Raw genomic sequence first — 23,840 nt, forward strand, 5'->3', positions numbered from 1 at the left:
ATTCCCTGATATCTAGTCTTGAGAGACTAACAGCCCACTAATTGCCCAAAACATTTGTAACATGCAGAACCCATTTGTTTCCTAGTAGTCTTGTGCAGCATCTCATGGCATTCATCCATCTGTTGCTAACCAGAAATAGTAGTTTTGGGGAGAGGCTTTAAGAAATGGCTGCTTGGGATTTAGTCAGTTGTCTCCAAACTAGCTGAAGTGTCTAGTTCAAGCGACTTAGGACTGAAGTCCCATTTCAAATGTGAGAGAGGCTCCTAAAGTTACTTAGGCACTTTTGAAAATGTGTCATTGGCACATCTGAAAATTTTACCTCAAGTCAAAGTCTGAGGACTAGTCTACACTAGAAGTGCAACACTGGTGCAGCTGTTCTGATGCAGCTGTGCTGCGTCAGGTGAAGATGCTCTATGCCGACCTAAGAGAATTCTCCCGTCTGCATAATTATTCCACCTCCACAAGAGGTGGAAGCTATGTCAGTGGGACAATGTCTCCCTCTGACATAACGTCAGTGAGAACAGCACTTACGTTGCTGTAACTTGCATCGCTCGGGGGGTGGTTTTTTCATACCCCTGAGTAAGATAAATTATATCGACATAAGCAGTGATATAGACCTGCTCTGAGTGGCTGCATGGAAAGTTGTGGTCTATGGTTACAAGAAACTCCTAAATGCCTTCCTGTTGCAAGGCCTCTGCTCAGCACAGGTTCTAAGGCCTGAATGGTTGTGGAGAGGTTGCTCATCCAGGTCAGGATGGCAGGGAAGTGTGCTGACAGGGCATGTACACAGTGAGTGAAGACAGGTCCAGGGCAAATAGTACTGTACTTGCTTTGTGGCTAGAGGCTTTAATTCTTCAGGGCTGTAAATCCACTGCCTCTCATAGGCATTAAGTTCATGTGTGAAGTAAAAAGGGTTTTTTTTCTTTGAAAAAGGGTTGGTTCTCCTTTCCATACAGCACTAATTAAAATATCTGAGCAAACAGTGCCTCCCTCAAGTTGTATTTAATTTCAATATTTTTTCAGTCAAAAACAAAAATCTATGCAAGAAAACTATTCTTTATAAATCAACAACAAACCAGGAGACCTGAGATTTCCCCGTGAAACATATCTAATTGATCTCCTTTCTCCACGGGTGAGAAAACGGGACGAGAAGGCATGAAGATGTGTTGAGATTTTGAATCACATCAAACAGAGATTTTTTTGAAAGTTAGAGTGCAAATATCTATCTTTTTGTGGCTAATTTTAGGTCTCTTACTTGAATTTATTTTAAGGAAATATACTGGGAAATGAGAACACTTAAAACTACTTGAGTTTATGCTATAAATCACAGAGTAAATTTATTCAGGAAACTGAGTTAAAATAGGTGCATTGTCCCATCAATCTAACCTACTCTTAATATATTTTTATGGTTGCCATTTTTACCTAATTAATTACGTGCTTTTAATTAGTCTGTGATGGCTACAGATATGCTTGCAGTACATTTTGTCATCTTTGGCCTAAGGCAAAGCCAAAGGACATTGTTAGATTATTTGAAACTGATGAAATTGCTCCATAATTCAAGACCACTATTATCATCAGATCAGTTTGTAAACAAATAATATTTTAAAGAATGCATACTCTTCAGAGCTGGGTATTTTTATTATAACTCACTGTGTTATACTTATTACATACAGGGCTAGTATGTTGTCTTAGCAGATTGGATTTCTCAGGGTTTTTTTCAATAGCTGATCTAGAAACTGCAAGATTAAGTTCAATCATCCAAAGTGATTCATCCACTGGTATGTATTCCTTCCTGCTTTCTTACCCTCCTCCTCCTCCTCCACATTACTTCCCACCTTAAAAATCCCCTCATTATTACAACAGTGAAAATCTAATACTGACACCTCAAAGATCTTTTTCGGGTTACTATTGTACATCGTCAAAATTTCTCCTCCCTCCTTTGAATGTACCCTGATATCAGCATCTATCATGTGGTCCAGGAAACAGTGCACTGGGCTGGGACTCTGGTTCAGCTGGGTTCTATTCCCAGGTCTCCCACCGGCCAGTTGGGTGACCTGAGGTAAGTTACTTCATCGCTCAGTGACTCAGTTTCCCCATCTGTAAAATGTGTATATGATACTGGCTCTCTTCGTAAAGTGTTTTGAGATCTACTGATGGAAAAAGCTGTATAAGACCTAGGCCAGGTGATATTTTTAGGGTCCATACTACTGAAGTCAACACAAAACTCCTATTTAATACAATGAGTACAAGATGGGGCCCTTGCAATGTTAAGGAATCAAACTCATCTATAAAGCAGTAAACTCAATGCTAGTCACTTACACATTTATATACATTTCTTAGTAAAACAAGACAAATTACTTTCTCATAACAAGATTTTTTTTAAAAACAAACAAGTATGTGAAAATATTCCCTCGTGTGCCATGTAGGTTATTCCACATGCTATTCTGTTCATACTATCAATTAGACATTTTATAGATCTACATAAACCCTTGCCTTCACTTTTCAAGGACAAGGGTGGGTCACTGACTCAGGAAGCCTTGACATCACTCCTCTACCTAGCCCCAGCCTGCTCTCTGATTAAGTGTCCGCTGTAGAGTGTCGGCAGGTCAGATAGAACTGGGGAAGGAATGAAAAAAAAACCACAATAGTGCTATATTTATTAGTACACATACCTAAAATAATTTAAATTAATGTAAAAAAATACTAATGGAGGTTAAGCTGCATTTTTAACCTATGTTCAAGTTATCGAATGGCATATTAAACCCAATGAGGCTCTAATGTACCTTCTAATGGGCACTGCTACTTTAACAAACTGCCTATAAATTTAACTTGAACTAAATCTTTCTCTTTAACACAGATTAGGTTAATAATACATGGGGTTTCATTATATTCACCTGTTTTCTAAAAATTAATAAAAAGATAATTATAGTGCTACCCACTATCATAAACTCAGATATAAACTCAATTTACGGTAATGTAGAATGAAATTCCTTAATTGTTTCAGTGCTCTGTGATGTACCAGTTGCATTTTCAGCTGCTTATAAGGCCAATCCTAGCTTAGCCCTTGTGAGAACCTGCATATCCCCAACATTATGGTGCAATCACATGCACTTATAGGACAATTTGTTTTGCCAGCCTTCTTAAACTGTTCCTACAAATGTCTCCACAGCTTCCTCCATACTAACCGCTCATGCATGGAAGACCCTTGCTGAACTGAACTTTGAGGAAACTCTTTCAATTCCTTCCTCAAGACCTCCATTTGCTGCAACTCCTATAACAAATCACCAGTCAAATCAGGAGTAACTTCATTTATGTCTATGGAGATGTACAAGTATGAAAAACAAACTTGTATAAATTGGAGGTGAATCAGGGCTAAAGCCCTATCAAAAAGGACCAACATAATAATGGAAAAGACCATTCTGATTTTGGAATACTGCAGAGTGTGACACGCAACTTTCTTCCGATTTCCTTACCTGATTCACACTGATTACACCTTCTTCCTTGACGATTAGGCAGGCATACACATTGTCCACTGATCTGGTCGCAAACTGTTCCTGCTAATGTCCCCAAGGAGTCACAGTCACAAATCTGGCAGCCGAGAAGGTTGCTAATGGTAAGATTGTACATATGAGGCACACACTGATTGCACTGAAGCCCAGTTACACCAGCTTTGCAAGAACACTGTCCTGTTGATTTGTCACACAACAGAGAGCCATTTACTGTACCAGCATTATCACAATTACATGGCAGACAGGCTAAGGAATTATTTTGTTGTACTTTGTAATACCCATCTAAGCATTCATTGCACTGTCTTCCTCCAGTATTAGGTTTACATACACATTGCCCTGTCATAGCATCGCAAACCATTCCAGAAAGCGATCCTGCGATATTACAGTCACAAGTCTTACAGCCAGTAGCATCCAGCCCAAAGAAATTGTCCATGCAGGTGTCACACTGAAGCCCTTTGGTTTCTTCTTTACAGTTGCACTGCCCAGTAAAAGGGTTGCAGAATTGGTTCACTGAGCCATAGATATTGCACAGACAAGGCTCACATCCATGTTCATTAAAATTTCTGCTGACTTTAAATCCAAAATTACAATGATCACACTTGAGCCCTGAAGAGAGAAAAAGTTATTAATAAAGGGGAGAAAGGAGGGGGGACATTCAATTCAGTCAACAGAAATTCAATACAAACTATATATTTTAGATCTTTTAAAAAAAAGTTCTTTCCCACAACAATTTTTAATAGCAGCAGCAACGAGGTGGCTGCACAAAACTACAGAAAACAGCAGGAGCTAATGTAACAGCTATTTTTGTATGTTTATATTTCAGAAATAATAAGGTTTTTGTTGTTTTTCATAAACAGTTTTTTAGATAGATTTATTTTCACCTCAAGCACATTGTAAAATCTCTGGCAAAAACTAAATGTTTTTGACCACTTGTTACATGACCTATCTTCTTAACTACAAGAGATGATACAAAATGGATGGGCAGAAGTTGTGCTGAGGGCTGTCAACTCATTTTGATGACATATACATAAACACTGCAAATTAGACTAATTTCGATGGGTTTTACTCATCATAATTCAATTTTAATATTGATTACACTTATATACCAGAGTTTATTAGGAGTCTTTATGGGATACAGAAAATGTTTTCCATAATCCAAGATGAAATAATGCTTTTGTCTAGATGTATGATTCAGTTAATACAATACATTAGAAAGTAAATTTTTTTTTTCAAACTTCATCCTGTAGCTCTGTTAGTTTTGTTTACAAATTCATTGCTTTATCCCTGCCTCAGGGTTTGCAGCTGAATTTTGGTTTATAAAATTTACCTCACCAGAAAGCAAAGTAAATTATTATTTGAGAAATGCTAACTCACAGGTGTGTGTGTGTTAGTTTTCAGTGGGAAAATCTTTCACTGTGATACGACAGTTTAATTGTGGCATCCAGTAAAAGAAAAAAAAACCTTGATATTAACAAAATATTTCCATCCTTTAAAAAAAATCAATAAATATAATACATTTAGAAACTCATATGTAGAAAAGCATGTCTTGAAATGGTAGGATGTGCATTATATACATGGATAAAAGCTCGAGAACTCCAACAGAAAGCAAATTCCTTTAACAGTGATGAATGGCTCACCTAAGGCATATCATTTAATTTCAATAAGGAAAATAAAAAAGGCCCACTATTGCTGCAAATTTTAAAAATAACTGTATTGTTAACAAGAATTATGACTCATTTTGAACTATTAAAATTGGTCTACATGGATTCATATCATATCAGTTTTAAAAATATGCGCAGTGCTTATTTGAATATGCCATACATATTCCTGACAGGTAATCTATTCCTAACGATACTGAGGAAGGCCTACAGGGCATCACATTCAATGTTAACAAGTACGGGGGAGTTAGCACGCTTGGCATTTAATTCACATTCTTCTACCTTTTTATTCTAGATGAATGACCTACTTTAATAAAATTATTGGTGCTAATGTATTTTACTGGTGATAGAATCATTAGTAAGATTTAACAGTTGTGTTAACTCTAACAGTTCACGTTCCATAACATTGCAGTACACAGTTACATTTTCTGTTATCACATTTCTTTAGACAAAATGAAAATAGACTGAGGTTACTTGTAAACCAAGTTTAAAAAAATAATTCAACCTACATTTTAAAGAGGTAGCTTTTCTTTATAAAAGTTCACTGCACAGGGACTGGTAAATAACATTTATTTACACATGGTAACAAGGGAAAGCAGAGTATTTACAGTTAGTTGTGTAAACAATCCTACGGCCGTGCTTAACTTTAAGCACAAGTAGTCTCACTGAAGTCAATGAAACAACTGTGCTTAAATATAAGCATGTACATACATGTTTACAAGATTGGGCTTTGGTATCTTCCTCTCCTCCACCCCTCATAGATTTTTTTTTAAGTGAAGAGAAAAATTATCCCAAATACTTTAATAGATAGTGTAAAAGGTTTGAAATAATTTAAGAAAGCAAGGGTCTGATCCTGCAATCCTTGCACACCCAATTTCTCACTGACATCAAAGCAAGCTTGGGAATATACAAAGAATCCAAAATCAGGTCCCAAATGTATATTAAAAAATATACTACAGAATTGTTATTTAATGTAGGAAATTCAATTTTAAGATGCATTAACTGTTTACACTGAAAAAATCAGGATTGTTTGATCCAGCAAGGATCCTGAGCACCTCCTGAGGGATGTTGACCACACTTTAATCCCCACTGTAGACAACAAGAATTAAAGGCACTCAGCACTCCATATGAAGGAAGCTCAGAATTACTCAGAATTAGATCCTTTTAAAAGGCACATTTTCATGTATTTATTTATTTATAGGCTTGTTTTGGAAATTCCAGCCACAAGAACAAAGAATAACAACTTGTAAAAATTCACAACAATTCAAGAGCTATCATATTTCTCTCTTACAAAGATATGGGTGGACACTAACAGAGATTTAGAAGTCTGGAAGAAGCAGTTGTTCACAATTTAGTAAATATGAATTACCTAAGATCTGAACATTGAAAGGTATTTTTAGTATCAACATATGATCATGGTTGGTTCAAAAAATACAGATTACTAATAGTTTAAATGATAAATAGGTATAGAGTTTTTTTGAGCCATATGTATGGCCTGAGACATGTACAGTTACCATGCAGGGCTCACTTTATCAGGAAATTCTCCTTGCATAATATTCCCATACATCAATATTTCAAAGTGTATTATGTACATTGTGTATTTTGGGCACTTGATAAATTTTGTCCTTATGTGGCGGTGGCTCCCCTCAAATATGCTGGAAGTAATAAATTGCTATAATCAAATCTAATTTCTGAAAAATACCTGTGGGAGTAACAAACAAAAAAGCACGTCTTGTAAAAAAAATGATAAATAACACAGAAGGTAGCAGTTTATTATAATCAGCTTGGCACTGAATTACAAAATTAAAATTATGTGGCCCTTGATAACTAACCCTAGCAATGTTCATGATCTGTGGAATAAAGTTGACTTATTTTGCATTTCATAGGAACAGTTCAAAGAAATACAATAGAAAAAACATGGAAAGATTTATCACAAAGGGACCCTGTAGCACAGAATATTTTGAGGGGGAAAAATCCATTTATTTTGGTCTATTAAGAAAACTAGCATGGAAATGATTTGCTTAGAACTCATTAAGTATAAAATATTCTGAAAAAGTGCTAATTTCCTAAAAGAAACATCTACCCGGTAAGCAAATTAATATTATTTCTGTGAGTTATTAGTATGGAGCTATGTGAGCCAATGCAGCTATGGAATAGAGAGACTTCTAAAGGGTTGATTAAACTAAGCTTCAAACTGTAGTTTGATAGAATTATTAAATTAATAATTTTTAGACAGTTTATTTCATTCAGTTTTTTAATCTGCCTTCAGCAAAAGAAATTTACTGTATTTTTCAGTTTAGAAATAAAATGTTTTATTTCTAGCAGATAAGAAATATGGCTGAAAATGCTTACATTACACATACCAATAACATTTGCTTTGCACTTGCACTGGCCTGAATTTTGGTGACAGGTAATATCTCCATTGACTGTCCCAGAGGTATTACAGTTACAGGGACTGCAGCCATCAGGGTCTGACTGTTGTAGATTGTAGAATCCTTCCTGGCACTGATTGCACTGTCTGCCAGACACATGTCTCTTACAATTACATTGGCCTCCAATCTAGAAAGATACAAAATATTATTGAATGATGAACATATCTATTTTTAGATGATATACCCTCTGCTGTTGTTGCTAATGAGTGCAGGGGAGAGAGAAAACTTTAAATGGAAAAGGAAAAAATAGGTCTGTGAAATACATGTATTATTTTACTTACTGAGAAGAAAAACTAAAATATTAAACAAGCATAAATATAATAATTTAATTAAATCAAAGAACTTTTTGTAGGGTGCAAAAAATTAAGAGTTAAACACAGATGTATTCATAATCTAAATACTGAAAACCATGAAGGAGAACAGTCACCAGGCCATGCTTTTTCCCAGCTCCAAAGCATCCTCTGACATGCCTATTCTTTGCAAGGAGGTTAGCAAACAAATAGAAAAAAACAGTCTTTAATTGGCTGGATTGGATTCATCTGCTCCAGTTCAGGGGAACCAGGCTTAGTCTGTGTACAGGGACCAGCTACTCTGTGACAAATACAAGACCCTATTCTACAAATGGGAATTTCTGCTTAAAAATAGATAGTACGTACCATCTGATCTGCAGCTATTACAGAATAGTATATAATTTCTAGAGGTGAAACCCTGTCATTTTTGTTCAGACAGTGCTTCTATTTACTACAATGGGAGTACTGGCTAAATGAAAATGGAATAAAGATTGCAGGACTTTACCCAAAATAAAGCTAAATACCCCACGTGAGCGAGATGGGACAATTTCTGGATACTATGGAACTAACTGCCCCCTTGTTAACAATTGATTACAACAGAGTTACACCCTAAGAGAAGAATCAGACTGTTTCCATAATTTGACAGCCTTGTAGAACTGATTCACCATTGCCTGGACATTCAGGAAGGATTAACTAACTGCATAGGGCCAAAGCTATTTGCTTCACCCACACATGCAGTTGTATTTATTTCTATGTGAATCCTCGTGTGAGTGAAGAAAGCACGATTTGGCTCAAACTGGAAAAACAAAATATTCTAAAACATTAACATTCCTCTTGTAATGCTCTCTACTGAAATTATCTCCCATAGAATTCAAAACTTTTGACCAAGGCCTTTCTGGGTTTTTACCCCAAAACCGAGGCCAAACTGGAGCAAAGGATGAGGCTTGAGGTGGCTGGGTCAAAGCTACAAAAATATTCCATGTAAAATATACTTTCTATTTATCTGGATCCTCCAATCTGTACAGTGTAGATTTAAGGATCATTAACCTGAGTGAGAAAAAATACAGCATCTCTAGGCCTGATAGTAAATATTGGATGCAAAAACTGTGCCTGAAGGTTATATCCAAGCACATTCCAAAAGAAAATCTTGCATTATATTATACAGTAGAATGTCTTTGTATTGATGACAGAGAGACCTATTGTAGATTACCAAATTTTACAAGGGAAAAAAAAAAACATGATTAGAAATCAAGAATACTGCATGAAATAAATGTACAGCAAAAGCTCCTCAAGCTGTATCAACTACAGAGGAGTCTCATGAAGACTAGTGAAATTTTCAGGGTAGTGAGTGCCAGGACTGGGAAGGAGCACCAGTACCACCGACAAGATTTAAGTGTCATTGACGTGCCAGGTAGTACAGAGTGCCAAGTGGTGACACAGTGCTCTCAAAATTCAGTGGCAGAAAATGTACACTGAAGAACTCACCTTTAGCAAGGAGAGAGAGTCCACAACAGAAAATACAGGCACTCCAAGAAAGGGAACATTGGCTGAACATTAGGTGTAATTAAGTTATCTCTAGACCAGTCAATATGATCCACTACAGATCAGATTATAAAAATCTCTTCCTCCTACAGTGGCACTACCTTTCAAAGTTATCCTACGCTTTGTAATCAATACAGGAAATTAAAGCCAGGAAACCAGTTAAAACAGTAATAATCTCAGTAGCTAAACAAGAAGTAATGGAAACTGGGATTTTGAATGAATATATTTAACAGTAGAGGAAGTCTCATCAGGTTGGGTAATATGGGATCAGAAGTATGGGTATGTGCCTGCAGAAGGTCTCTGTCGTCACCCACTGACATACTGTCACCCACCCTGATTTGTAACGTTTTGAAATAGGTGATGAGAGAAGACATGTTTGTAGATAAGACAAGCTTCCAGTTTGATTGAGAAGGCACTATTGAAAATTTCCATGCATTTCTAAAATATCTTTAAGTGTTCTGATTGAGTCTTACCAAGAAAAGATCATATGACAATATACTTTTCTGCTCCCCACCACCTCAAAAAGCAATGGAAGATCTGTTTTAGCCCCTATTTGTCTTGAATGCATAATTCATTACCCAAAAATTGTGTTAACACAGAGTTAAGGCTGACCAACAGGGTTAGGAGTCAGCTTCAGCAATGTCAGTCTCCTAGGGTATGTCCAGACTACCCGCTGTATCGGCGGTAGCGATTGATTTTTCAGGGATCGATATATCACGTCTCATCTAGACGCGATATATTGATCCCCGAACGCACTCCCGTCGACTCCGGAACTCCACCAGCGCAAGCGGCGGTAGTGGAGTCGACACGGGGAGCCGCGGATGTCGATCCCACGCGGTGAGGGCGGGAGGTAAGTCGGAATAAGATACTTCGACTTTAGCTACGGTATTCCTGTAGCTGAAGTTGCGTATCTTACATCGACAACCCCCCCCCCCCAGTGTAGCCCAGGCCCTAGCAACATATTGAGCATAGCTGACCCTGACAGGGGCTGTCAGATGGACTGCACTTCCTGACTGGTGGAGCTAAACTACTGCTTGACCGTGCAGTACCCAGCGCTCCCTGGGTGCTCAATGTGTTCCCTGCCACAGCTGCTTAATCCTGTTTCCTGTACCTGCTCTTACTTCCATCCAACCTGTGCCTACCTGCTCACCCTGCTCCTGCCCTTACCCATCCATGACACCACTGGTTGTGAGCCCTGGCTCCATTTCCTGATCACATCTTTTGCTAGCCCATTGCCTCTGGCATTCGGTTTCTGATCCCTGTCTCTGCCTTTGGCTCTAATCTCAGTTACAACCCCAAGTGTCCTGTGGTCCTGATTCTTGACTCTAGCTCAGCTCTGCTTTAAACCCCAGGCCTGGCCACCTCCATGGCTCTGACCATTAAACCTGAACACCCACGTCCTAGTCATGATCCTGACAAGCAGTGCCTCTTATCCTTCCAGAACAACAAATGCCAGAGGATTCAGGGGGCCTGGGGCAAATCAATTTCGGGGGCCCCTTCCATAAAAAAAAAATTACAATACTATATTCTCGTGGGGGTCCCTGCGGGGCCCAGTGCAAATTGCCCCACTTGCTCCCTCCCAATGGGCGGCCCTGGGAAAAATAAACCTTCTGCATCTCGGCACAAATCCAGTTTTGAGAAAACTTCTTTACAAGACATCACTGGTTCTCAGCATCAGCTAGTGCTAAAAGACGCTAAAGCTCATTAAAAGGGTTGGACAAATATGTGCTGTCAAAACTGCTTCTGGATCGAAAACTAGGGGTTTTTAAAAAGCAGAAAAAAATCATGGACAACATCTGCTTTCCTTCAAAATTTGTTGCGGTTTTTTTAATTGAAAAGCTGAAATTAGTCTGCTATAACCTGAATATGGTTTGAGGTTTCAGAAATGTGTGGCCAAATATCTGCTGCTTGCTGTGTTTGATTGTTTAAAGAAACAATAAAAAAAAATTCTGCTTAAAAAAAAATCCAAAACTTTTTGAACCACCTCAGCTTGTGACCAAACGCCTGAGCCCATCCAGTCAGAGATTTTTCCAGGTTTATGATACTCTGCTGGCTTCCTTGACTCATATTTGTCTCCATAACTTTGGGTTCATTTAGGTTAGAATATAAGAACAGCCATACTGGGTCAAAGCAAAGGCCCATCCAGCCCAGTATCCTGTCTACCGACAATGGCCAATGCCAAGTGCCCCAGAGGGAGTAAACCTAACAGGTAACGATCAAGTGATCTCTCTCCTGCAATCCATCTCCACCATCTGACAAACAGAGGCTAGGGACACCATTCTTTACCCATCCTGGCTAATAGCCATTAATGGTCTTAACTTCCATGCATTTATCTGTTTCCTAGAGACTGGCTCCATTGGGTCCCTCACAAACTGGAGACGGTTACTGTGGGTTTGTCTTTAGTATAGACTATGTACATACTCCATGAACTGAGCATTTGAGCTTGTTCCAAATCTTGGATGAGCCTATGTTGTGAAAACTGAAATGCTCAAAATAGCACATGCATGTGAATGGACATAGGGTGTTAAAATTAAATTACCCCAGGGGTTCTCAAACTGGGGGTCAGGACCCCTCAGGGGTCACAAGGTTATTACTGGGGGCCACGAGCTTCTAGCCTCCACCTCAAACCCTGCTTTGCCACCAGCATTTATAATAGTGTTAAATATATAAAAAAGTGTTTTTAATTTATAAGAGGGGGTCACACTCACAGGTTTGCTATGTGAAAGGGGTCACCAGAACAAACGTTTGAGAACCACTGAATTAACCCCTCTGGAGCCTCAGGAAATGTAGGGGAGGGGGTGGGTCTCCTTTGGTAGAGTTGGGAAGGAGGTAGGTGGTGTAGGATATTGCTCTTCTCATGTGATCCCTCCCCCAGTGACTAATTTTAAATGAAGCTACCCTCCTCTGACATGAATCTCCCTATGGCACTGAAATTAAATATAGACTATAATTTGGCATTTGAGAAGTGAAAGGGATGGTAGCCCTAATGGAAAAGCTAACAGCTTGGCTCTTCTGCAAGCCTCAAACTGCTGAATGAGCTTTAGGATAGGGAAGGCTGTGCCTCCTAAACAGCCTAGCCCTGCTCCCTTATCCGACCCACACCGACTTCCTGCCCCTGACTGCCCACCCCCCTCAGAATCCCCGACCCATCCTGCTCCTTGGCCCCTCACTGTCCCCCAGAGACCCTCCACTACTATCCCAGGACCCCACCCCTGCTCCCTGTCCCCTGACAGCCCCAACCCCTATCACCCCCTTGCTCAGTCCTGACAGACCCCTGGAATGCCCACGATCCAACCTCTGCCCCCTCCCTGTTCCCAGGACTCCCTGCCCCTTAGCCAACCCCCCCAGCCCTGGCCCCTTACTCCTGGCTCCCCTCTCACCCAGAGCCTCAGCGCATCCAAGAGCTTCGCTCAACAGAGGTAGCGTGTCTCCGGAGGAGCCTGAGCTCTGCCCCGCTTATAACCACGTGGTCAGGGGGCAGGTTCTGAGAGCTCCACCCTGAGCTCAGCTCCCTCCACTCAGCCTGGAGCTCGCAGCCCCGCCCCTTCACCACGCAACTCTGAGCGAGGTGGGGCTCATGGGCCCTGCCGGAGCCATGCTGCAGCTGTTAGGGACGCTACTGGATGGGCTGAGGCTCCGGGAGAGGGGAGAGGAGGAGATGGGGCCAGAGACGGAGCCTCAGCCATGTTCGTGGGGGCCCCTACAGAGCCCGGGGCCTGGGGCAAATTGCCCCACCCCCCGGGCAGCCCTGTCAAATGCATCTACACTTAAGCCTCTGAAAACCAGTAAATACAGAGTTAAGGTATATACCAGCCCTGAAAAACAACCTTAACTCAGCCCCTCTGGAGCTGGGAAGAGCCTCTGGAAATAGTTTTTTCTCATGCTTACCCTTACTGAACTAAGAATGTGAGCATCAGGTTTCTTTTTGCCATTGGGGAAGGTCAGCAGTCTAGCGGCATGCATAACACTGGTCTCTTTGGCTAAGTGAGTAGTAAGCAAAGTCAATATCTCAGAAAGAAGCCACAGAACAACAGTGAATGGGTGATAACATTTTGGAAGCCTATGGTGGTTTGTGTGGAGCAGGCTTGCTGTTTGAGTGTAAGCCAGATGTAGGTAGTTCCTATTCACTATGCCTGATCTAAACTCAAATTTTGTCAGCAAAAGGGTGTTGGATTTTGTTGTACCATGTTTAATGTGGTCTGCTACTTGAGTCTTCTGTAGCATCTCCATGAGTAATGTGTTACTGGCATATGAGGGTTTTGCTCAAAGAAAGTAGAGTTAACAATGCATTAAAGGACTGGTGTGTACCCAGTATTTCCTGGTTTTCTGAGATTCAAGCTTGTTTTACCTTAACTCTATTCCCTGGTTTTCAGAGGTTTAAGTATAGATGTTGTGGAAGGATGAAAGGCACTGCTGGTCAACTTTAACTCAGAGTTAACATTTCTCAGAAGTGAATTTTCTTTGTTTTTGAGGAATGTTAGTAGTGAGGGGATGTGATTAGGAGGCACAAAAGATTCCTTGGAAACAACTCACTGCCACTCAGTCAGGAGCTCTGCCCTATTCATGCCTCCAGTAGGGCACTACAGGGAGGAAGGCAAGTGGTAACTGATAGGCTGTGAGACATGTATCTACCAGCTGAAGGCAGCAAGGGGGGATTAAGGGGGAGTGTCCCAGACTGTACTTCAGGGGTTAGTGTAGGGGGAAGGGTCTCTGCACAACCTTCTCCAGCATAGGAGGATTGCAGAGGCGTGAAATGGCTCATTCTTTCAATAAGATGTTCTCAGATGAATCAGGAACATGCCAAGGAAATGAATATAGCCTGACAGACAAAATAGCTCACAGGTGTGAACTGACCTATTCTTCTCAATGCATGTTCTCGTCCCTCTCCCCAAGTATACCCTGCCCACTGGAGAATACCAGTTTTCAAAATAATCTTGCTATGCATGTGCATTTTAGACCAGAGTTCATATAAGACGTATCCAATAATTTCTGTTATCTCCTTGGCCTCTAACATCTCTTAGAGATCAACCTCCCACCTTATATTGTTTACTCCCTCAACAGCTGATTGATCAGATCAAAATGCTTGATCCTTGTGTAATTAAAAACCCACAATGTTCATAGACTCATAGACTCTAGGACTGGAAGGGACCTCGAGAGGTCATTGAGTCCAGTCCCCTGCCCTCCTGGCAGGACCAAATACTGTCTAGACCATCCCTAATAGACATTTATCTAACCTACTCTTAAATATCTCCAGAGATGGAGATTCCACAACTTCCCTAGGCAATCTATTCCAGTGTTTAACGACCCTGACAGTTAGGAACTTTTTCCTAATGTCCAACCTAAATCTCCCTTGCTGCAGTTTAAGCCCATTGCTTCTCGTTCTATCATCGGAGGCTAAGGTGAACAAGTTTTCTCCCTCCTCCTGATGACACCCTTTTAGATACCTGAAAACTGCTATCATGTCCCCCTCAGTCTTCTCTTTTCCAAACTAAACAAACCCAATTCCTTCAGCCTTCCTTAATAGGTCATGTTCTCAAGACATTCAATCATTCTTGTTGCTCTTCTCTGGACCCTCTCCAATTTCTCCACATCTTTCTTGAAATGCGGTGCCCAGAACTGGACACAATACTCCAGCTGAGGCCTAACCAGTGCAGAGTAAAGCGGAAGAAAGACTTCTCGTGTCTTGTTTACAACACACCTGTTAATGCATCCCAGAATCACGTTCGCTTTTTTTGCAACAGTATCACACTGTTGACTCATATTAAGCTTGTGGTCCACTATGACCCCTAGATCTCTTTCTGCCATACTCCTTCCTAGACAGTCTCTTCCCATTCTGTATGTGTGAAACTGATTGTTCCTTCCTAAGTGGAGCATTTTGCATTTATCTTTATTGAACTTCATCCTGTTTTCCTCAGACCATTTCTCCAATTTGTCCAGATCATTTTGAATTTTGACCCTGTCCTCCAAAGCAGTTGCAATCCCTCCCAGTTTGGTATCGTCCGCAAACTTAATAAGCGTACTTTCTATGCCAACATCGAAATCGTTGATGAAGATATTGAACAGAGCCGGTCCCAAAACAGACCCCTGCGGAACCCCACTTGTTATACCTTTCCAGCAGGATTGGGAGCCATTAATAACTACTCTCTGAGTACAGTTATCCAGCCAGTTATGCACCCACCTTATAGTAGCCCCATCTAAATTGTACTTTCCTAGTTTATCTATAAGAATATCATGCGAGATCATATCAAATGCCTTACTAAAGTCTAGGTATATCACATCCACCGCTTCTCCCTTATCCACAAGGCTCGTTATCCTATCAAAGAACGCTATCAGATTAGTTTGACACGATTTGTTCTTTACAAATCCATGCTGGCTATTCCCTATCACCTTACCACCTTCCAAGTGTTTGCAGATGATTTCTTTAATTATCTGCTCCATTATCTTCCCTGGCACAGAAGTTAAACTAACTGGTCTGTAGTTTCCTGGGTTGTTTTTATTTCCCTTTTTATAGATGGGCACTATATTTGCCCCCTTCCAGTCTTCTGGAATCTCCCCCGTCTCCCATGATTTCCCAAAGATAATAGCTAGAGGCTCAGATACCTCCTCTATTAACTCCTTGAGTATTCTAGGATGCATTTCATCAGGCCCTGGTGACTTGCAGGCATCTAACTTTTCTAAGTGATTTTTTACTTGCTCTTTTTTTATTTTATCTTCTAAACCTACCCTCTTCCCGTAAGCATTCACTATATTAGACATTCCTTCAGACTTCTCAGTGAAGACCGAAACAAAAGAAGTCATTAAGCATCTCTGCCATTTCCAAGTCTCCCGTTACTGTTTCCCCCTCCTCACTGAGCAGTGGGCCTACCCTGTCCTTGGTCTTCCTCTTGCTTCTAATGTATTGATAAAAAGTCTTCTTGTTTCTCTTTATTCCCACAGCTAGTTTGAGCTCATTTTGTGCCTTTGCCTTTCTAATCTTGCCTCTGCATTCCTGTGCTATTTGCCTATAATAATGCATTGAACATTATGCAATTTTAATGGTTTTGATACATGTTCTCCCTTAGTTGGTCTTGGTTGTGCATTGGTTAATTTCTGCATCATTTCTTTTTCCTCTTTATTCCATCCTGTACATCACTCCTTTACAAGTTCTCTTTGGTCATGTAGGACCTGATACAAGTAAACAGTGAGGATAAATAGATAAGCTGCTTTTGTAAGATGGTTTTTCCATGACATCACAGAATTTTGAGGGATTCTGTCATTCATGAATGTCATGCATGGAAAAATATGAGGTGAATAATGTACATCATAATGCATCTTTTAGTTTCAATGTGTTCAATTGGTGCTATTTATCAAACTAGTCAGATATATTGGATATGTTTGAGAAAGAAAGAAAAAGTCACACTGGTTTATTACAAAAAAATATATATATATTTTTAAAATAATTCCTGTGTCTTATCCATCAGATAGATTTTCATGGTGCTTTTAAATAATGTATATAGTTCAGAAGAAGTGCTCCAAAATGTATCTTGAACAATCTCTAAGGAACATACAGCAAGGTAAAGTTCTAAAGTCTGCTATATAGTAGAACTGAAATACATTTACCCTTGATCCTTTGAATGCCCAAGACAGCAATACAGTAAAGAAATCCCCATATACAGTTCTTAGCATTGCATACTTGAATGTCTTTTAAAGGGAATTAATAGCCATCATGAGTTCTCAAAGTAGAACATTTTTGAAATATTTTTCTTGCTGCTTGGATATATTTCACTCTGAAATTATGAGCCATAATTTGTGAAAGGTGCTTGTGGAATCTTTCAATATATTATACCATTTCTACAAATGCTTACTGAATGGCAAAATTATACATGGTGCTATTCTTGTGTTTGTCAAAACAGTCATTGAATCATAAAAATTAAAGACGGAAAAGATCTTTTAGATCATTTACAATAAAATTTTCCAAAGTGCCTGGGACAGTTCTCAGGGCACTCAGGACTGAGAGTCACTTTGTTACCCTTTGCCTCCAATGTGAGGGGGTCTTGCCTGTGCCTAGCTGGCTACCAGCTCCCTAACACCTCCAGCTTTTCAGTCACTCGAGCACTCTTCTCTGGGCTTTGCCTTCCAGGTCAACAATAGGTGAACCACAGTCCCCACATCCCTTTGAATCACAGAACATTAGGGTTGAAAGAGACCTCAGGAGGTCATCTAGTCCAATCTCCTGCTCAAAGCAGGACCAACATCAACTAAATCATCCCAGCCAAGGCTTTGTCAAGCCAGGCCTTAAAAACCTCTAAGGATGGAGATTCCACCACCTCCCTAAGTAACCCATTCCAGTGCTTCACCACCCTCCTAGTGAAATGATGTTTCCTAATATCCTACCTAGATCTCCCACGCTGCAACCTGAGACTATTGCTTCTTGTTCTGTCATCTGACAGCACTGGAAACAGCCAAGCTCCATCCTCTTTGGAACTCCCCTTCAAGTAGTTGAAGGCTGCTATCAAATCCCCCCCTCACTCTTCTGCAGACTAAATAACCCCAGTTTCCTCAGCCTCTCCTCGTAAATCATGTGCCCCAGCCCCCTCATCATTTTTGTTGCCCTCCGCTGGACTCTCTCCAATTTGTCCACCTCCTTCTGTAGTGGGGGGACCAAAACTGGACACAATACTCCAATTGTAGCCTCACCAATGCTGAATAGAGGGGAATAATCACTTCCCTCGATCTGCTGGCAATGCTCCTACTAATACAGCCCATTATGTCGTTGGCCACCTTCGCAACTGACTCATATCCAGCTTCTCATCCACTGTAATCCCCAGGTCCTTTTCTGCAGAACTGCTGCTTAGCCAATCGGTCCCCAGCCTGTAGCAGTGCGTGGGATTCTTCCTTCCTAAGTGTAGGACTCTGCACTTGTCCTTGTTGAACCTCATCAGACTTCTTTTGGCCCAATCCTCCAATTTGTCTAGGTCACTCTGGACCCTATCTACCTCTCCTCCCATCATTCAGATCATTGATAAAGATGTTGAACAAAACCAGCCTCAAGACCAATCCCTGGGGCACTTCACTTTGAAGCATTCCCCTGTGATATCCAGCTCCTGACACTGATTACTCAGAGAAATCCCAAATCCTCTGCCCCGAAAGGTGCAGTGTACCTCTAATTTACCAGTTTCACCTTAAACCACTGCTCCAGTAAACCACACAGCACTTATGAGCACTTATGAGAAATAAAAAGCAGGTTTACTTAACAAAGGAAACTAAAAACAAGAAAGAGTGGTGGAAATAAATTACAATATGAAAAAAAATCATAAACCCACAAAAGCTGGCTCTACACATTCATAGTTACCTTTCCTATGTATTAAAGTAGGTTTTCCACCCAGCATTCAGTCTGTTGCAGAGCTAGCAGGCTTCACGGGAACCAGGAGTCCAGTTTTTCATAATATCCCCAGCCCCCAAGAAGTCTCCTCAGTGAAAGAATCCAAAGGGTCTTCCGTCCACCCTCCCATATACTGAATCAGTCTTTTGTCTTTATTCACAGACAAGGTGATCTGCTGTCTGTTGTAATGTCCCCTTTTTCCCTCCAAGTGTTTTCAATTGTTTGCAATTCCCTTGGATGGTTTTCCATTGAAAGTATTGGGATGGAGCAAGACTAGACAATCAAGCTTTGCATTACACCACTGGCTAACCAGGCTGAGGTGACAACTCCCCCCTGCTTGAATGGGCCATCACCGAAATATATTATCCCCTGGTGATCAACTTTTATTCAAAGTCCAAAAAGCATACTTTCAGTATAGTTACATTGGTCCTTAAATATTACCTGTACATATGTCTCACAATGATTATATATCTTGATATGTTATGAGCTTTCTGTAGATATCTTACATGATACTCCTTATGGATACAAACCCGGAAAGACACGTTTGATCTAATGAGTTTGTCAGGTCTGAGACTAGAGTTGTTTGTAAAGAAGAGGGGACCCTTTGCTAAAGGGTCTCTGTCATGGCACCTCATTTTCAAAAGTGGTTTAGGCACTTAGGAGCTGACATGCATTTTATTTAAATGAAATTAAATTTAAACTAAAGAAAAAGATGAAATTAAATACGTATAAACAAGGTTTCCAAAAATGGGTGCCTAAAGTTAGGCTTTTAAGTCTATAGTTAGGCACTCAAATAAGTGGCCTTAATCTCAAATATCCTGCAACTCTCAAACGTCCAGCAACTCTCAAAGTTATGTAGTGTGTGTCTAAAGGTCTGACAGAGTACCGGGGTATGTGGCTTCATATCATGCAAGTGTATTTAGTGACCTGTTGATGGGGCAGAGACAAAACGGAGATGGTGGCCTGAAGTCTTAGTAACAGTAATACCCCTTTACGCTTCACTGGCTGCATAAATAAGCCCAAGTATGACTGAGAATTTAGGCCTGCACCTGGGACGCAGTGATAATAGAAGAGAAGGGATACAGGGACAAGGAGGGGGGATAAAAAATATGATGGTAGAAAGGAGACCACACTTCAAATTTTTGCTTGAGGGGCCTATTCAAAAATTGTTCTGACCTGAAATAAATGCTCATGAAAGAAGCCGGATTAACATGCCTAGGCAACACCGCCCCTCCTCACTCCGTTGACTTAGTGGTGCAGGATCAGGCCTCCAGGTACAGCTTTGCAAAAGGAGTGAAATTTTCCCACATCACCCTGCCAATGTTACTTTGTAATATATGGCACTGGACTGGATACTGACCCCTACAATGTGACAGGAATATAAGCTTTTGTAACCCTGGCCCCGGCATGTATAATAAAAAGCAGTCTCTTATCATGGCTAGTGCATGTGACACATTTGTTACATGGTGTTACAAATAAGCAAAAATGGAGACAAAGCCACCTGACTCCCTTAATTGAGATGGGAAATTAACTGAGAATGGGAAGAGGTTGTTGCAGCAGTTCCAAATTTTCCTGGAAGCAAGTATCATTGAAGATAAATGTGAGAGGGAAAATTCTTCCATTCTGTTACATATGGAAGGCTAGAAGAGATGTAGAATACTTGTACTTCAATGGGAACAGGAAAAGGGCTGCAAACTGCTGCATGTGCTGGAACAGGTAAGCAGATTGTAAAGTGGGTTAGATGAAAACAAGCCAGGGAAATGGCTACGGGGTAAGGGAGGGACAGAAAGAGGGCCAGAAGAGATGAATCTCCAACTCCAGATGTTATAGGAAATACTATAGTAGGGATTTACTTCAGAAGCTCTTACCTGTGCATGCAGCCTGGGAGAGTGAAGTTGGAAGCCATTTCTTCCTTCATTCTCCCTCTTCACACAACACCTAAAAGAATGCACTTTGGGCTTCCTGAGTGCAAGCGGAAAGTTACAGCATTACCAGTGGCAACAGACACTCTAAATGAGTGGTGGATTTCTCCACATCTCTTCTAGACTGACTGTTGGTCAAGAGTGGGCACAGGTAGATGCCTTAAAAGGGTGTAGCTGCTGGCTCCTGCATGCACCTTTCTCCCTTGAAACATTCTCTCCATAGCAAAGTGTCTCAGCCACTGCCATTGGGTAAGCTGCTCCTCCAAATTCCCACTAGCACAGCTGTGGTTTGCAAGGCAAAAATACAACTTTTATGTTTAATCTGTACATAAAATGTACATAAAGTGTAAATAAAATGTAAATAAAAGGTACTGTGACAGGGTGCTCCACTCACCGCTAGGGTGGCAACTCCTCCGGGTTGTTCTGGGGAATAGCTCATCAGGTTGACCACCTTTCCTGCAGTTGCACGCCATCTCTCCACCTCTCTCACTCCACAAACTGCTGCTGCCTCTTTGTGACTCAGCCTCCCAGTCAGATCACTCTACACATTTTCCCCTTCCAGGATAACAGTCTTCCTTCAGCAGTCCTAGGCAGTCTTCCCATTTGCTGCCATAGGTGCCACTCCTTCAGTGGCTGGCAGGGGAATCTGGGCCCATCTTCAGCTCTGGGTTCCAGCTCAGGAACTCTCTAGTCAGCAGCCAAGGTCTGTTGCCTTCTAGACCTTACTGCCTTTCCCTGTGCCGTTTCCTACCTTCCTTGATTCCCCATTCTCTGGGTTTGTCAGCCCAAACACACCTCTATTCTCCCAGGGAGTAACTGCAGACTTTCCCAGCAGCTCTCTTCTACTGCCAATTTCCTGACTTTGTAAGTCCAGCACAGCTGTTCCTCCTCAGCTGGGCTACCTCAATCAGGGATTGCTTAGTCACCTGATTCCTTTCTGCTGTGTCCTATTGGGTTAATTAGCCCCCCTTTGTCTTCATTAACCCTTTCAGGACAAGTGTGGGGTGAACACCTCTTCACAGTTACTAGAACATAGTCTGTGAATGTACACTATCTACTGCCCTGTAAGAATTTAGAATCCGTTCATGTAAAAATACAATACATACATTCACATTTCCCATCAAGAGCAGAGTGAAATAGATAAGCAGAACAGAAATACAGTGTCCATGTTCATTTCAATTAAGTTTTGGGGGCAGCAGTAGTGTACTGATTACTCTTTTGCCCCTCCTGTTAATTTTATCTATGCACATTTTTGTATATGATGAGTAAATATGCTTTGGGGGAATTCAAATGTTCCCTTCTGGAATTCCTCAGCTCTTTAGAGCTTGATGACAGATAACTAGTTCTGTGCAAAAGAAAAAAGCATTGATGAATTGCAGGAAATGGTAAATTATGTAGTGAAAGTGTATTCTATATCGTTTTTAGTGTATTTCCTTGAAAATTATCATTGTGATGTGACAATTAATTTTCATGAGTAGGGTCCTTATTCCTTATGATTCCATCTTCCACGGGTCAGACCTGGAAACACTTCCTTCAGTGATGCCTTTCCATTTCATGTAATTCATTTCAGCCCTTAGTCTACAGCCTTATTAATCTATTTTTAATGCCTCTTAATCATTTCTCTCTGTCCTGCTTCTATTGCAGCAGTCTACTGATGCCTTTTTGACCAGCTCAGTCTCCCCCATTTTTCCCTTTTTTCTTTTTTTCTTTTTTTTTTTTATAATCACAGCTTCAAGCTCATGCCTCAGCCTCTCTCATTACTATGTTGTATTTTCAAAAAGGGAGACAGGGCCGACTGTGGCAACTATCAAAGCATTGCCCTCCTTCCTCTCCACCGCTGGGAAGATTCTTGGTAGAATCTTACTGAATCGCCTGCTTCCTCTTGCAGAGGAAGTACTTCCAGAGTCCCACTGTGGCTTCAGACCATCACGAGGCATCTCAGACATGATTTTCACTGCCAGGCTGATCTAGGAAAAATGTCAAGAACATGAGCAGGAGCTGCATAGATCTGACCAAAGCTTTTGATTCTGTCAACCACGAGGCTCTGTGGGAAATCATATCAGAGTTTGACTGCCCAAGCCCATTTATCACCATTGTAAGATTCCTCCACGACCAGATGACTGCCTCCATCCTGTGCAGTGACTCTACCGCTGAGCCCTTTGTCATCCAAACTGGCATAAAATAAGGTTGTGTACTAGCACCCTTTTCTCAGCAGCTATGAAAATATTAACCCAAGACCGTCTACTGCAAGGCACTGGCATCCAATATTAGACTGACGGCAACCTCTTCAACCTTTCTCGTCTCTGTGCCAGAACTAAAGTAATATCAGCAACAATAACCGAACTCCAGAATACAGATGACTGTGCACACTCGAGGGAGGATCTTCAAACAGCTCTTAATTGTTTCTCTGAAGCTTACAAAAGCCTAGAGCTAACTCTGAAAATTGTCAAAACAAAAGCTGTCCACCAGCCAGTCCCAAGTTAATCATCAGACCCAGCAAGGAAATTCTACATTGACAAAGAAGAACTGGAAAATGTAGAATACTTTGCCTATCTGGCAGCCATCTCTCAGAGGGCAGACATAGATGTTGAGAATCAACAAAGAATCCGCTGCACCAGCCTTGCCTTTGGTAGACTCTCTCATCAAGTGTTCAACAATCACAACATCAGAACACACACTGGACTATATAAATTAGTTGTAATCCCAACTCTCCTCTACAGCTGTGAGACTTGGGTGACCTGCAGAAAACGCCTGAAAAACCAGCACCAGCACCTTCTTCGGAAGATCCTCAGCATAAAGTGGGAGGGTTGCCGCACTGACGTCAGTGTACTCAGGGAGGCCAACATCTTCAGTGCTGAGGCCCTGATTATCCAGTACCAGCTGAGATGGAGCAGGCACTGTGTGCGCATGCCTGACGTACGCTTACCAAAACAACTGCTGTATGCCCAACTCACCAAAGCAGAAAGGAAATGGGGAGGCCAAAAGAAACACTTTAAAGACACCCTGAAGATAAATATCAAGAGATGCGGCATTGGCATCACACACTGGGAGACAGCAGCCCAGGATAGGGATGACTGGCAAAGACCCATCAGAGAGGGATCATCCACTTTTGAGGGAAATTGCTTT

The 23,840-nt window shown here is 41.1% G+C and overlaps 1 protein-coding gene across 1 annotated transcript in view; it reads right to left on the reverse strand.

Annotated features, from left to right (window-relative positions):
• The window catches only part of USH2A (usherin), a 570,592-nt gene that overhangs the window by 475,661 nt on the left and 71,091 nt on the right, over positions 1 to 23,840 (reverse strand). The window contains exons 11-12 of the mRNA XM_050950274.1: positions 7,531 to 7,726; positions 3,474 to 4,115 (exon numbers count right to left, since the gene is read on the reverse strand). Of these exons, the coding sequence (XP_050806231.1) occupies positions 3,474 to 4,115; positions 7,531 to 7,726 (838 nt within the window). The remainder of the gene's footprint in view (positions 1 to 3,473; positions 4,116 to 7,530; positions 7,727 to 23,840) is intronic.

This window comes from Gopherus flavomarginatus, chromosome 4, assembly GCF_025201925.1.
Source record: "Gopherus flavomarginatus isolate rGopFla2 chromosome 4, rGopFla2.mat.asm, whole genome shotgun sequence".
Taxonomy (NCBI): domain Eukaryota; kingdom Metazoa; phylum Chordata; order Testudines; family Testudinidae; genus Gopherus; species Gopherus flavomarginatus.